The sequence below is a fragment of the Haliotis rufescens genome, unplaced genomic scaffold (genome assembly GCF_023055435.1).
Source record: "Haliotis rufescens isolate VD_foot unplaced genomic scaffold, xgHalRufe1.0.p SCAF_18, whole genome shotgun sequence".
Lineage (NCBI taxonomy): Eukaryota > Metazoa > Mollusca > Gastropoda > Lepetellida > Haliotidae > Haliotis > Haliotis rufescens.
Window position 1 is genome coordinate 9,789,657 of NW_025963868.1, and position 16,060 is coordinate 9,805,716.

At 40.0% G+C, this 16,060-nt stretch overlaps 1 protein-coding gene across 4 annotated transcripts in view; it reads right to left on the reverse strand.

The window, feature by feature from the left end:
* Window positions 1-12,530: 12,530 nt before the first annotated feature.
* Window positions 12,531-16,060, reverse strand: part of LOC124120181 — a 29,768-nt gene continuing 26,238 nt past the window's right edge. For 2 of the 4 annotated variants that reach the window (XM_046482926.2, XM_046482928.2), the window contains one exon: window positions 12,531-14,939. In XM_046482926.2, the coding sequence (XP_046338882.2) occupies window positions 14,739-14,939 (201 nt within the window). In that variant the 3' untranslated portion in view covers window positions 12,531-14,738. The remainder of the gene's footprint in view (window positions 14,940-16,060) is intronic. The other 2 variants (XM_046482930.2, XR_006858793.2) reach the window with 2 other exon arrangements.

A 16,060-nucleotide genomic window follows, 5' to 3' on the forward strand; every position in this document is an offset into this window, starting at 1 on the left:
TTTTTGTAGTTTACTTTGTCACTTGGACAAGTGGACAATACCATGAGCAGGTGTCTGATCAAGAGCCATATTTTGTTGACAATACTGTGTCCTAATTTATAGTGCTCATTTATTTTATTTTTTATTTTTTATTTTGTTTTATTTTTATTTATTTTTTATATTATTATTATTATTATTATTACCGTATTCGACGTAATAAGCGCCCAGGGCGCTCTCGAAATTAGAAATAGGTGGCTCTTATAAGAATATTATTTTGGTGAAAAAAAACAGAGTTGAAAGATAAATTTCGTGGTTTATGCTGACAGCCTGAAGTGTTTATGTACGACAGATATATTTTTCCAGAATTTAATTGCCCATAATTAAGGGTGCATATAACACACGAGTGCGTATTATAAGTCTTGTGTACATTGATCAATCGGAAGGGGTGCTAATTGGGCTTGTTCACTAGCCAATACATTAGCAAATGTCGCCGTGGGCGCTTATTAGAGCGGGGCGCTTATTACGTCGAATACGGTATTATTATTATTATCATAAGTTAAATTTTCAAAAGTCGCTTTTGGAATTTAAAGAATATATGAGTATTGGAATTTTTTAAGAAAGATCTGAAATAAGTTCACAATTAGTGCTGAGGAAGGACGTATCTTATAAAAATGGGAATCTTTGTTTGCATATTCTATTTGCCATTTTCACATTTTGGGGAATGAGTTTTGACATTTTTTTATCATTCTGAAATAGCTTTTTTTACCAATAGTTATAAGGAAGTACAGATCTTTGTCTTTAGTTGGCATCTTTTTTTATTGACATTTTTATGATTTCCCTGCCGTCACCTAAAACCAATTGACTTTATTTGTTATGAATGACACATTTATTTTCTTATTGTGCTCTCCCCCTGTGTATTATCTACTTCAAAGTGCTTGAAAATTTGTCACATTTATGAAACAGAGTTGGCCATTTGTATGTTATCAATGTATATTAGGGACTATCTCAAACTTTTGATGATTTTTTTTCAGTGAAAATTAAAAATCATTTAAGAATAAGTGTATTTCACTCAGCAATTTTTTGCAACAAAGAAGAATTTGCAACTTTTAAGAAAAATAGGGCCTTGTTATACTTTTGTATAGGAGTGGAATAATTTGGGTGTGTTTGAGTTTGAGATGTCCCGTAAACAGAATCTCAACCTGTGATTTTTTACTTAGATGTGTTTTTTGCCTTGTGTAGGGTTCGTACTGTCTATGTGTTTAGTAAAGGGTTGGTATCGTGTGTGTATGTCCAGTAGAGGGTTGGTACTGTCTGTGTGTCTCCTCTGACTTTCCCATCAGAAAAAACTAACCACTTATCCACGATGTTGAAATATGGTGAATGTCCATTTGATGCCAATAACCTTGAAACCATGATGTTGCCGACTTGAAGGTCATATTGCGTGTTAGTTTGACCGTATATTCAGGCCTCCCGTCTCAAGCTCGTGAACAGACTCAATATGAAGGAGCAGCTCGTTTCAAAGTAAATATTTTATTTGTTTTTTAATTATCAATGTTTGTCAGAATCTCTGATACAAGAATGGGAAGGAATATCTAGGGAGGTGCAAGCCTCTTTGAGTAGAATATAAATAAACCGTATGTTTCAAAATTGGTAGATGGTTAAGGATTTGCTAATTCCTGGATTTGAATTTACATATATTAGGACAAATATTATGTTGTTTCCATAGATGCAGAAGTTATTGTAACTACTTGTTTATATAACATTGTTTGTTGGATGGAGTGATTGTGTTGACCCAACACGACATGGGAGAGTCCTCAGTGCAGAAAGAGGGGGGAAGGGAGAGTCCATTACACAAGATAGGGGGGAAGGGAGAGTCCATTACACAAGATAGGGGGGAGCTGGTGAGATGAGAGAGTCTATTTTACAGAAGAGGGGAGCTTTGATGGAAGTGATGGACGAGTCCATTGTACAGGAGACGGGAAACTTGTGATGGAAATTAGATGGGAGAGTCCATTATACAGGAAAGGAAGAACTTGTGATGGAAATTAGATGGGAGAGTCCATTATAAAGGAGAGGGTGGGGAACTTATGATGTTAATGAGACGGGAGAGTCCATTATGCAACAGAAGGGAGAAGCTTGTGGTATCTGAAAATGTATTTTTGATGATACAAAAGTTTGGTTTTCATTGCCATGCTGCAGATCGGTGGAGTCTGACAGTCATGGGATGGGTTATCAATCTTATGATGCAATACTTGTCGGTGGACAAGAGGCGACCGCACGACAGTTTTACTGCTACGGTATTGATGGACATTGTGGTTTTGGTGGCGGGATGAATGCAAGTGTTGGATGAACGCCATAGTCTGCCGTACTTACTCTAAAATATTCATGTCCTCCACGTATGCTACTCAACTTCTGATTGGGATACTGATTCTCCCTGTTGTAGCAGAAGGGGAACAGGGGGTTGTATGCGTCCCGCGTTACTTTTTATACCACGAGCCGGAAACAAATTCAAAATGAATAGAAAACAGCTGTTTGATTGAGCTGAGGTTAGCTTGCGCTATATCATTCCACTGACTCGGAAGAAGCGTGCAGGTTTTTGCTTTGAAACGGGGTATAAAGGATTTATTCTGCCTCAGAAATCTACGTTCAGCCTGACTTGCCCCTGGCGGGGTATAAGAGATTTATTCCCCTGCTGAGAAGGTTGTTCTCCTCCAAGGCGGGTTACACAGTATTTTATCAAGATCACATGGACCAATCAGATCTCATCACTATGACACGGACATGAATATTTTAGAGTAAATATGCATGGTTTGGAAAAGAATTATGAAAGCATGTGTAGATACTTTTGAAATATTATAACCTATATATATATATATACATATATGTAAATATGGAACAAGGAACAGTGGATCTTTATGTAGACGTGAATATATTCAGGAGATATAAATGTCACTTTTTATTCACAGCACAAACGTACCTGCAGGTGTTGTCTCTCTGAAAAGCCAATGAAAACAAACCGTCCCGAATAAGTTTGATTTTCAAATTTATCATTTTGTACAAGCAATTTCAAAGATTTCTCTGTAATTTAAATAGTTTGTATATTTTGAATTTGGGTCATTTCACTTTTGATGTTGATGTTTTCAAATTGTTAAAATGTTATTACAGTGTTCAATGTATGAAGCACTCAGGGTGTATAAACGCTTGAAAAAGGTTGGCTTTGGACTGCCGGTTCCACAGGCGCTATTTTTGCTTCCTGATAATGTCTGTGTCAGTACTGCATGGTATATGCTACTCACAAGAAGTTAAGGAACACCTGATTTTTTTATGTGACTAGTTATCATACCTGACAGGAAGGTTTTGCAAAACACAGCCTTCTCATTGTGGGTGTCCTTTACTTGTTTTGTGTAGTATGCAATGTTCCCCCATCACCCCTGGATGCTAAATGCTGCTATGCGATGAGGTCGCTATTTGTAACCCAGGAACCAAATAAAATCATTGTTCAAGCAAGAGGGTAGCCAGCAAGTGCTCTGACCTACAAGCGCTCAGCAGGCGGGCGGTCGGGTAGCCTAGTGGTTAAAACGTTCGCTTGTCATGCCAAAGACCCCGGTTCGATTGCCCACATGGGTACAATGTGTGAAGCCCATTTCTGGTGTCCCCCACCGTGATATTGCTGGAATATTGCTAAAAGCGGCGTAAAACCATACTCACACACACCAGAAAACAAAGCAAGGAGTAGGGCTTATAGAAGCTTATGTATTGTCGGTGATGGTGGAATACAGTGTACACAAACCATGGAAGTATTGACGATTTTATAAGTATGATCTTTATGCGGTCTTAATAAGAGACACATGAAATTTGTTTGAAAAAATATGACCGTCTATTACATCAGAGCGCTTAATATGTTGAATACGGTACATGTTTATAATATATGTACATGTATATAAGACCTCCAGCTGTATATGGGGACTGATGGTGGAATCAGTTTGTCTTGAGAGAGTTTGGCCTTGTTTTAGCTGTAGAAAAAGCGGGACTATCTTGTATTGATGCTGGACTTTGTAGAAGCAGAACTCTAGTTCTGTTGATTAAATTATTCCAGGGGTTTTGAGAACAGAATCATTTGACAGTTATTTGAAATATTTGTAGGATCTGTGTGACTCGGGATCTTCACAATACGACTGAGTGTCTTTATAGGACTTGCGACAGTCGTAGTGTCTGTTATAGGACTTGCGACAGTCGTAGTGTCTGTTATAGGACTTGTGACAGTCGTAGTGTCTGTTATAGGACTTGCGACAGTCGTAATGCGGAGATGGCGGAGTGGAACCTGTTGGAGTCTCAGATCAGTGGCATGTGTCATATCTCTGATAGGGGTGGGGCGGTCGGTAGCCTAGTGGTTAAAGCGATCGCTCGTCACGCCGAAGACCCAGGTTCGATTCCCGACAGCCCATTTCTGATATTGCTGGAATATTGCTAAAAGCGGTGTAAAACCATACTCACTCACTCACTCTGATAGGGGTGAGATATATATGGGATGAAGGGGAGATATGACGGATAAGGGGGAGATATGACGGATGAAGGGGGAGATATGAGGGATGAAGGGAGAGATATCAAGGGGGAGATATGACGGATGAAGGGGGGAGATATAAGGGATGAAGGTAGGAGATATGAGGGATCAAGGGGGAGATATGAAGGATGGAGGGGGGAGAGATGAGAGATGAAGGGGGGAGATATGAGGGGTGGAGGGGGGAGATATGAGGGATGAAGGGGAGATATAAGGGAAGATATAAGGGATGAAGGGGGAGATATGACGGATGAAGTGGGGAGATATGAAGGGGGGAGATATGACGGATGAAGTGGGGAGATATACATTCTTGCCAGGAATAAGACAAGCTGTCACTGATTTGAGACATGTCACAGATCCGAGTCCTGCATATATATAGGAGATAGACAGTGGTACAAGGACAAGCAGACAGAATTATCAAACAGATGTACTGATTTTATCTTGTTCATCATCGGTAGTCAAAATGAACTGGCATGTTACCATGGTTACTGTGAAGAAGGAGTATTAAAATTTGCCCAAAATATTTGAGGATGTAATAGCTTCAGAGTTTTCTTTTTGAACAAATCATTAAGTTGGAAAACGTCTGACAGTTGTGTAAATATTGTTGTTACAGAACCTATTACTACTGGGAGTATCACAATTATATATGTGTGATATAGGTTATTAATTGTTGTAATGACATTTTTCTTGATGGTCTTGTCAGCTTGTTTGCAGCTGAAGTTAAAACACAGGAATATATAAATGTTAATTTGCTTTGTTTTTTATTTAAAAACATTTTCATGCTCTTAGATGAAAGCTACCTTTTTGTCGATTCGTCAGTATTTGAGCTTGGACATTTTTGCTTGCATTGAAGAATTTTAGGGAACGAGACAGGAAGTTCAACGACCTATTCATCTCATGATACAGGGGGCGGTCGGGTAGCCTAGTGGTTAAAGCGTTGGCTCGTTACGCCGAAGACCCGGGTTCGATTCCCGACATGGGTACAATGTGTGAAGCCCATTCTGGTGTCCCCCGCCGTGATATTGCTGGAATATTGCTAAAAGCGGCGTAAAACCATACTCACTCACTCACTCACTCTCATGATACAGAATGAGCAGGTTTTAATTTCTTGTTCTCACTTGAATAATTCATATTAATTTGCTTCATTAATGCTTACAAGATCACAACTTGATTATTAATTCATAAGATTTGAATTTTTGTATTTTCTTTTTTCGTGTGCTTATTATTAATTATTGATTTATAAGATTATATATAAACTGTTGTTTTTCTTCATATGTAGCAACTGTTGTTTTCCAACTCCTACAGTGGAACCTTGTCAGTCTGGACATTGTTTACCTGGAAACTTCACATTCAGGACACTTACTGCAGTGGAACACATACATAAAGGGACATAACTCTGTAACCAAAATTTGAAAATTTGCTTATACAGATGATTTGTGGTGGACCGCTGTCGTCCAGATTAATGGGTGTTCTCTGTATATGTAGGGACCATATCGCCATGACTACAGGAACTTAGTTTTAGTTAATTTATGTAATGCCCAAATCGCTAAGTTAGAAATAAAATGGAATTAAAGTTTAGTTGACGTTGGTGCAAGGTTCTGATGGAAATTCCCAACATGCATTGAGCATGGTTTTGTCTAGGGCTGGGACAAGTCCAAATTTACTACCTGGGTACCCATCCGCCTATTACCCAACCCTACCTGGGTACCTGCTGTAGGTCGCAAGAGGTAGGTGAAAGCTGTCCGATTGGGAAAAGTTTGACCGTAGCTCTGGTAAAATGTGTTTAAATTCATGTATGCAACGACCTGGTGTATACACTGACGTTGACTGAAGTTACATTTTTATTCAAACATATAACAGTCAGAAGGAATGGGCGTGGTAGTCAGGAAGAACTGCGAACATTAGTGACCTGTAGTTTAAACATAGAGTTTTAGATACCTTTTGTCATTAAACAATATCACGTGACTTACCACGGTCCGGGTTGTCCTACCCGGGTCCTACTCAGTACCCACCCGATCCAAGCACCCGTGTTACCCGTCCCAGCCCTACTCAGTACCCACCCGACCCGACCCGACCCGACCCGACCCGACCCGACCCGACCCGAGTACCTGAGTTACCCGTCCCAGCCCTAGTTTTGTCGACTAAGGTAACTTTTCTATTGGCAGTAATCTCCAGTATCGTCTACTTTGACTAGTAGTGGGTACCCGGGTCCTACTCGGTACCCACCCGACCCGACCCGACCCGACCTGACCCGAGTACCTGAGTTACCCGTCCCAGCCCTAGTTTTGTCGACTAAGGTTACTTTTCTATTGGCAGTAATCTCCAGTATCGTCTACCTTGACTAGTAGTGTCAGAGAAACGTCAGGATTCTTGTGTTGTATGCTCAGTTGTATTTTTGTGCTCATTTATTTTGTTCATTCCGACATTCCAGTCCTGCGATGTGCGAGCTTTGTGTTGCATGTGTTGTCAGTAGACTTGGAACAAGGCAGTCTTCAAGAAGGGTTCTTATTTAACATTTGTTGCCATGGTCGTTTATTTCTGCAATACCACGATATCGACATGCAATTCAAGGATTTATTTCAACCTTCTCAGAGACTAATACTCGACCGCATGTCAAAGTAAAAATTTCCAAATTGGGGAAAGAATTTATGCTTGGTCTTGTTCGTGAAGTTAACGTCCTAAATCGTTATTGTGAAATGTTTATGGCAAAACATACTGTACAAATATCTGACCGCCGCATATACCTGGAATATTGCTGAGTGCGGCGTATAACAACAAACAAACAACCAATATCTTGGCACCAAGACCCTTTGTACAACAGCACCCAGTATCTTTTTTCAAAACTTTATCGAGACACCCTAGTGGAGGCCGCGCTTGATGAAGGACTCACTCTCTGCCTTGTTTCAATGTCAGTTTCCATATTGAATAGTGCTGGAACTCCTGTGCGGGAGCTCCTGTGCTGGAACTCCTGTGCTGGGACTCCTGTGCTGGAACTCCTGTGCTGGAACTCCTGTGCTGGAACTCCTGTGCTCGGACTCCTGTGCTGGAACTCCTGTGCTGGAACTCCTGTGCTCGGACTCCTGTGCTGGAGCTCCTGTGCTGGAACTCCTGTGCTGGAACTCCTGTGCTCGGACTCCTGTGCTGGAACTCCTGTGCTCGGACTCCTGTGCTGGAACTCCTGTGCCCAAGGATGGCAGCTTTTGTTCTGCGGTTTGCTTTTTGTGCAATGTGTGTTTATATGTATATATATATATATTTTTTATTGGTGGTAGAACTGGAGAAAATCAAACACTGATTTGTGGAACATGGCCCAGATTATCGATCTTCACGCTACCACTGAAGGGCTTTGTCACGCCAAGTGATCCTAGCGCCAAGATGATCGTAACTCTAATCCTTTACCATAGGTGTACGATTGTCGTAGTGTTAAGATAACTTTGTGGAACGCAGCTCAGTATTTTAAAGTTTGGTTTTCTTTCTACAACCACCAATAAGTCTGTTAGAGAATTGAGTGGTAACAGGCGTAACCTCAAGATTTGCTTTGACTTTTCCAAGAATTTGTTTTTGGATTAACAAATTACTAAAACCAAATCAGGGGTGATGGTGATGATCCTGGAAGATGAGTTTCGGGATGCATCCATTCAGACCCCGCATCATCTCACAACCACATAAGTATAAATTTGTCATTTTAAGAAATGACTGGCAACTTTCTTCTCGGTGGTTTCATAAGATGAAAATGGCTGGGGAAAGACAATTGTCACAGTGCTGAGCGTTTGCACTATAATTTGCCTGTAATAGGATATTAACTGTTGAACAGTATTTGTTGTCAAGTAGTTTGGTGAATGTACTGAAATATTCTTGACAAACTTTCTTCCAAATATGTGTCTCTGGTACCAAGGTCTGATGTGGTTGATGCAAGTGATCATATCCCAATCACAAATCACTGGGCCAGACCGCCGTCATATAGCTGGAATATTGCTGAGTGCGGTGTAACATGGTAACTTGTAAAATGACGACACATTTTTCCTTGGGTCAGGTAGAATCCGAGTTAATGTTAAAGTTAAGCTGCTCATAATGTTTGCTTCTTGTGTAGACGTTTGCCTTGCTTCAGTTGTCACTGTTATGATGTACATATCGGACATACCCTATATTTTAAGAGCAATCACTCCTGTGAGAATAAAGATCTATCATTTTTTTAGGTGTCCGTGTTTGTTGTGATTTCAGCAATACCAGGTCATGTGGACAAAGCAACATGGCAACCAACAGTATTTGAGTCATATCACAATGCGTCAATGTGGGAGGCACTTGGGCCCCGTGTGTAAAACCACTGAATGAGATCCTCCATGTTGCCAATAGAGGCTGCTGGAATAGAGTGTGAGGAAATGTCCCCTCAAACCATTTTCTCTTCTCTCAGACCGGAAACATGGTGAGGTGAAATGGGGTTTAACGTCGCGTCCAAGATTATTGCCCTTATATAGCGACGTGCATGTACGTGTGTGTGTGTGGCTGCTTGTACTAGTCCGGACTGATGCCGATTTATAATGCTAGCTCACTGAGATACCATGCCGCAGTTTAACATGGATACCCCACTCAGACACAGTATACTGACTCCGAGCCGACAGGGTAACAACAAGTACCATCTTTTAACATCTTTTGGTATGACGCGCCCGGGACCGAACTCCGGACCTTCCACTCTCCGGGCGTAAGCTTTATACCACTGGACCACGGAGGCGGTCGACCGCAAACATGAATATGAACATCAACAAAATATTATAGTTTTTATTATTTTGATTGATAATAGCCTAAAATATGTATAATTAATATGAAAATCATGTTAATTTCCACAAATTCTTTACAATGTACAACAATTATTTTAACAACCAACATCTGAGCGAATCTGGTAACTATCACAAACAATGGAAGTAAAATGAACACCCCCTTCAAACACCCGGTGTCCCGCTGTCTGGCAGAAGATTGATGATAGACAACCAGTGGTAACATTGCGTTTTGAACAGTATTCCAATCACAGCGTGTCAGTGTCAGGGTAAAGCCGGAAGCGATGCACATTTTAGACACATAATTTGGGCAAATCTGGGACTTAAATCGACAAGCATCGGATCCATATACGACTAAGGGACCTAACTCTGCATCGTGAATTTGCTGACTAAGATGTCTTTGCCACAAGATTGACGCAGCTTCGAACAGTATTTCAGTTAACTGATGATGTGAGTTATCTTCTGTGTGTGTGTGTGTGTGTGTGTGTGTGTGTGTGTGTGTGTGTGTGTGTGTGTGTGTGTGTGTAATTAGTTATATATTCATTTTCAAGATACAGATATGCTTGTCGGAATGCTTCTCTCAATTTAGAACAGAATCCTCAACACTGACTGATTGGAACCGGTTGTCAGATCTTCACAGAGTTAATACTTATGTTGAAAGTAAATCATAACAGGTAAATCTGGTTTTTGCATATAATTAGTTACAGATGTTACAACAAAAACAAAAATTCAGAAAATAAAACACTTTAAGGTCACAATGTTATCGCAAATAAAACTTTCTTATGGCCAAAGCTTGTTTACCAACAGGTCTTTCTGACCACTCCATTACCATGCCGATGTGAAATACAAAGAAACTTTCTTGGTCAGAGAGTTACCAGAGCATCAGATTAGTTTGAGGTCCGAGGGAACTATTGGCAAATGATAAACAAAAGCAAACATTAAGCACAGTCTCTACATCAACTAGACATTAACTTCCTACTATCAGAACAAGTATGTCAAAAACAAACATATTTGTAACACTAGCATGTCAGCAAAAATAATGTTAATTTCAAAGAAATTCATAAATAACTCGAAATTCACTTGGTATTCTTTTTACAACTAAAATACATGAAAAACAAAAAAATAGTTCTGTATATTAACAAACTCATTTTCTTCCATTTAGATATTTTAACTCTCAGATATAGTCAAGAATTGCCTCATAATTGAAAGGCTTTCAAAATCTGGGTATTCACTGCCTAATGCGTTTGAAAGAGTGAGTATGGTTTTACGCCGCTTTTAGCAATATTCCAGCAATATCACGGCGGGGGACACCAGCGTTTGAAAGAAATATTACTGTTAAATGTCCAACCCTTACAGCAAATGACAACAACAAAAAATCGGATAAAGAAATGTGACTGTGCTCAGACGTCAATATGATCAAATTACAACGTGGAAATACAAATCACAAAAAAATATATCTTCGTATTGCATAAGATGTAATACAAATATTACTACGATACTTCCATGACAAGAACATGAAACAGCATGGTAAAAATATATAGAACTTGCATCACAATAATGATTATATACAATGTAATATAGACGTCTAAATATTTGGTACACAAATCAGAATCACATTCTGATATAGGATGGATGGATGAATTAACGAATCAATGAATCAATCAATCTGTTCATGCTCCAAACACACAATATAATCACTATATACAATTCTTTTCAAGGCTTTGTATCAAATATACAATCAATATTTTTATTGAAAAGCAAAGGTTTTGATCAATTTCAAGAATGTCATCTTTCTGAATAAAAGGTGCATTAATTTCCCATTTAGGTTATTTTGGAAATAAACTGGCAAAGGAAAATTAATTTCCCATTTGTTATTTTAGAAATAAACTGGCAAGGGAAAATTAATTTCTCCTTCAGGTTATTTTGGAAATAAACTGGCAAAGGTGCATTAATTTCCCATTTGTTATTTTGGAAATGGATGGCAAAGGAAAATTAATTTCTCATTCAGGTTATTTTGGAAATAAACTGGCAAAGGAAAATTAGATTCAGCTTGCTGTAGGCCTTGGGTTCCGTACCACTGGTATACAGAATATGCAATGCAATGCAGTTACACACAAGCAGCCAGCAGATGATCTGTGTGAATCTTGTTTAATGCTGCACTCAGCAATACCCCAGCTCTATGAGCGATGACTGCCCAGTCAGGATACGCTGACACGCAAACAACCAAGTCACCGACCCTGAACGCCCAATAGCAAATATTCAAATTGGTTTTTTTCCAAAAAACTGAATCAGCTAGATGGGGGTGCGCATTATACTCGGATGCACACTATACTCAAGAAAATACGGTGGTCGTCTTGTGCGACCGCCAAAGGACCAAATCTAACTCAGAATTATGGCAAGAAAAGAAACACCTTTCAAAACAGAAGATCAGAAATAAAAAATGAGAAATCTTGAAACTGTTCAGCCCTTTACTAATCAAACAAACCTCAGATAATTACAACTCCTTTAAACTCAAGAAAAGCACTGGTATATTTTAGAATTGAAAAGTAAGGTAAGTAATTTACTGGGCTATTCTCCAGCACTAACACTTCTACCCTTCCTGATGCCTTTCTGTCTCCAACTCGTTCACAATCGCCAATATGGCCAGATGACAAATGCATTTTGGGAGTAGAGAGATCTGCTGTCGTTCCTCGATACCAAATTTGGTGAACATTACAAAAGATTATTTGCCGTAATGACGCCCCCCACCCGCCACATCATGTCAATGGCCAAAGTGGAATGATTTGATCATGTAGAAGACAGAAATAACACAGGGTCTACGGTCTCACTAACATACTCGCTAGTCCCTCTATATCTCACAACACTGGAATGTCATCGCTCTAATTTACTTATATTTACAGTGAGCTGTAAAAACAAGATGAAAAAATTCATTTTGACTTGCATCTATCTACCATTGAGAGGATATGAAAGCTAAGTGTGACATCCGCCGGTGTGTTCTTTAAATATGTAGAAGCACGCGAAGGAATATCAATAGCGAGATTATTGACTAATGAGAGGTGAGGATTCAGGTTTTGCAACAAATTGCCACCATATAACTGCCAATCTGGACCACCAATCAGGACTGTTGGCCCAATGGGACCTTTGGATCACCAATCCAGACTGAGGGACCACCAATCGGGACCATGTGACCGCCAATCTGGACCACCAATCGGGACTGTTGGCCCAATGGGACCTTTGGATCACCAATCCAGACTGAGGGACCACCAATCGGGACCATGTGACTGCCAATCTGGACCACCAATCAGGACTGTTGGTCCAATGGGACCTTTGGATCACCAATCCAGACTGAGGGACCACCAATCGGGACCATGTGACTGCCAATCTGGACCACCAATCGGGACTGTTGGCCCAATGGGACCTTTGGATCACCAATCCAGACTGAGGGACCACCAATCGGGACCATGTGACCGCCAATCTGGACCACCAATCGGGACTGTTGGCCCAATGGGACCTTTGGATCACCAATCCAGACTGAGGGACCACCAATCGGGACCATGTGACTGCCAATCTGGACCACCAATCAGGACTGTTGGTCCAATGGGACCTTTGGATCACCAATCCAGACTGAGGGACCACCAATCGGGACCATGTGACTGCCAATCTGGACCACCAATCGGGACTGTTGGCCCAATGGGACCTTTGGATCACCAATCCAGACTGAGGGACCACCAATCGGGACCACCAATCAGGACCATGTGACCACTAATCACGACCTACAAATCAGGACAATGGAACCGGCAGTGACATTTGCCAGCCCATCTACATCGCCAACATACAAATAATGCCTAAGACATATTGATCTAATTCTTGTTAAATTGTGTCTGTATCCACTGAACCCATTCATCCGTGACCCGTTACATTTTTTACTTCAGTTCCGAATTTGAACATGTTGTATATATATTTACCTGAAGGTATCATTGCAAAATCTTACTTAAATGGATACAAATTTTGTCAATCTTTGTTCATCCTCCTGTATCAGGCTCCCAACTTCCAGCACAACATGTTGGTCTGTCACAGGAACACTCAGCACAACATGTTGGTCGTTCAAATGTTATCAGTCTGTGACTTTATCCACTGGTCCGAAGCCCGAGTCAAGTAACTTCTGTTTGGTTTAGTAAACTTGTCTATACAATAACACAATGCTCTGCTGACAATATTGCTTAGAGTCTTTTCAAGATAGTAGTCCCAAAAGAGCTTGGCACAGACTGTGCCACCAATATAGAGCCTCCTGCAGCTATATTCCACCTGAAGATTATATACTCAATTAATGCAGAAGAAAGAACCATGCATTTTTTCTTCCACATAATTAAATTTCTACTAGAACCACTTTTGATAAAATCTGCTTGTAGTCTGCTGCCATTCCAATGTTGCACAGCTAACTGTTATTGGTTTCACAACCGTTATTGGTTTCACAACTAACTGTTATTGATTTCACAACTAACTGTTATTGGTTTCACAACTAACTGTTATTGGTTTCACAACAAACTTATCGGTTGCACAACTGTTTTCGGTTGCACAACTATCTGTTATTGGTGGCACCACATGAAGCCAAATTTCTACATTCAAACTACCAAAAATAGTTTCATATCTGTCAGCTGTCTAGTGGCAAAAGAATTTGGACGGATACGCACCTTTTACAAAGATCAGTTATGCATTTGCAAATAGAAATTTACAAAAAGATACTATTTTCACTACGATAGCATATCAAGACCAACCAAGTTGTTCACTGTGAAACTAAATGTAGGCTTGCGTGAATATTGTCTCACTTTCACAAAAAATGTGATTTGTTAATATTGGATTTAATGGCGCTTTGAAACAGTATTCCAGTTACATCACGACATATCAGCACAATATGAGAGGAAAGCCCCAAGTGATGCAGGTCTCAGACATTTACCACTTCCGTGAAACCCACGAGCACGGTATGGTGCTGACAAACCTAGAAACATAATCGGGGCGAACCGGGATTCGAATCCACAATCATAGGTTTCTGGCGTGCCCAAGGGACGCAACTCTGCACAGCGAATCGCGGCGCCTTAGACGACTGGGCCACCTGTGCCCCCTGTTGATTATTGAAAAATTGAGTTCAAATAATCATTACATGGGCATGATTTGTCCATAATTTGTGAATGACACATTATTTTGTCACATTACTGCAATTCCAAAATGTTACGATAAACGGTTTCTCCCAGTCCCTTCATTGTGAGATGCATTGTATTTTACTAACAGAGTAAATTTCAAAATTTCAAATTTTCTAAAACGTAAACACTCATGCCAACGTTAATTTTGAGAATACAGAATATGATCTGCTCTGTGTAGGTCATGGAATGGATGCTGCTGTAGGTAAATTATGATGTAGTTGCTGCAGCTTCCTAAACGGCTGATCCGTATCCCTGTGGAGGCCGTCTGGCGTCAGTGTTGTCGTCGTCGTAGCTGCGTCGGCTGGCTCTGCTGTCGTCCAGGTCGTCATCCATGGCGGGGTTCGTTTGGCCACGGTGGTTGTAGTAGTTGGGAGGGCTTCCCTCCTGTTCCCCATCCATGGCGTTGTTCTCACGGCCCTTCATCCGGTTTGGCTGGAAAGGATGGTTTCATGAGCATTATTTAAACTAACATGGCATCAGGCTTTCTATTTCTTATAAGTTGTTTTTTCCCAACAAAAATAATCCTCAAAGAAGGTGGTCCAAATATTTTTAAATTTAAATTTCCTGATTAATGTTGCTACTAATGAATGAAAAACAAACTTGTAGGTCAAACAAACGACACAAAAGATAACCGATTTTGATGGGTTAGAATAAAGATTTTAATAATCACTATTCACCTTTCTTACTAACAACAGTGATAAAATCTCATGTTTCTTTCATTTTACCTAACTGTAAGAAACCAGTAGTCTTCTTTTGGTCAATCTCATAAACCAACTATAAATTCATCTAAGGTTTGTACAATAACTGTTTAAACCCTGAAATCAGCAATATTGAGGCATGTGAGTTAAACGTGGGAGAAAATCCTTAACTTTTCTTAAACCCATGAGCACAGGTTTGGTGCAGACAAACCAACGATCAATCAGGGCCATTTGGGATTCGACCCCAGGACCATCAAGGGGAAATAATGTGAGGAAGCTGTTTTGAAACAATATGTATCGATACATACATATTAAGCGTATTATGTATCACAAACCATTCCGTGTTCTTGGTTTTACAGACAAACATAACACCATCAAAATCAGTTTGCTATATTTAAAAATATATACTCAATTCAGCAAAAACATGTACACACTGACTCTGATATGATTGTGATTTTTGTCAGAAATGTACTGCCATACAAGCTTTGAATATATGAGTAACCAAGGTAACCACTTTATTTTGAAAGCTACAGATATCAGATGGTTCTATCATTTTAAGTTTTGTATCAACGATAAAGAGTGAGTGAGTATGGTTTTACACCGCTTTTAGCAACAACCCAGCAATATAACGGCAGGGGGTCACCACCAATACCCAAATGGGGAATTGAACCCGGGTCTTTGGCGTGACGAGCAAGCGCTTTAACCACAAAGCTACTCCACCACCCCACAATGAGAAAGAAGTACTTCTCTATGAATATTAGCTTCAGCGGTCCTGCTGTTTTAGAGATGGTTATTGTCATTTGAAACTTCTGTACAAAGTACATTGGTCGATTACAATTCAGTAGGTTGATGCAT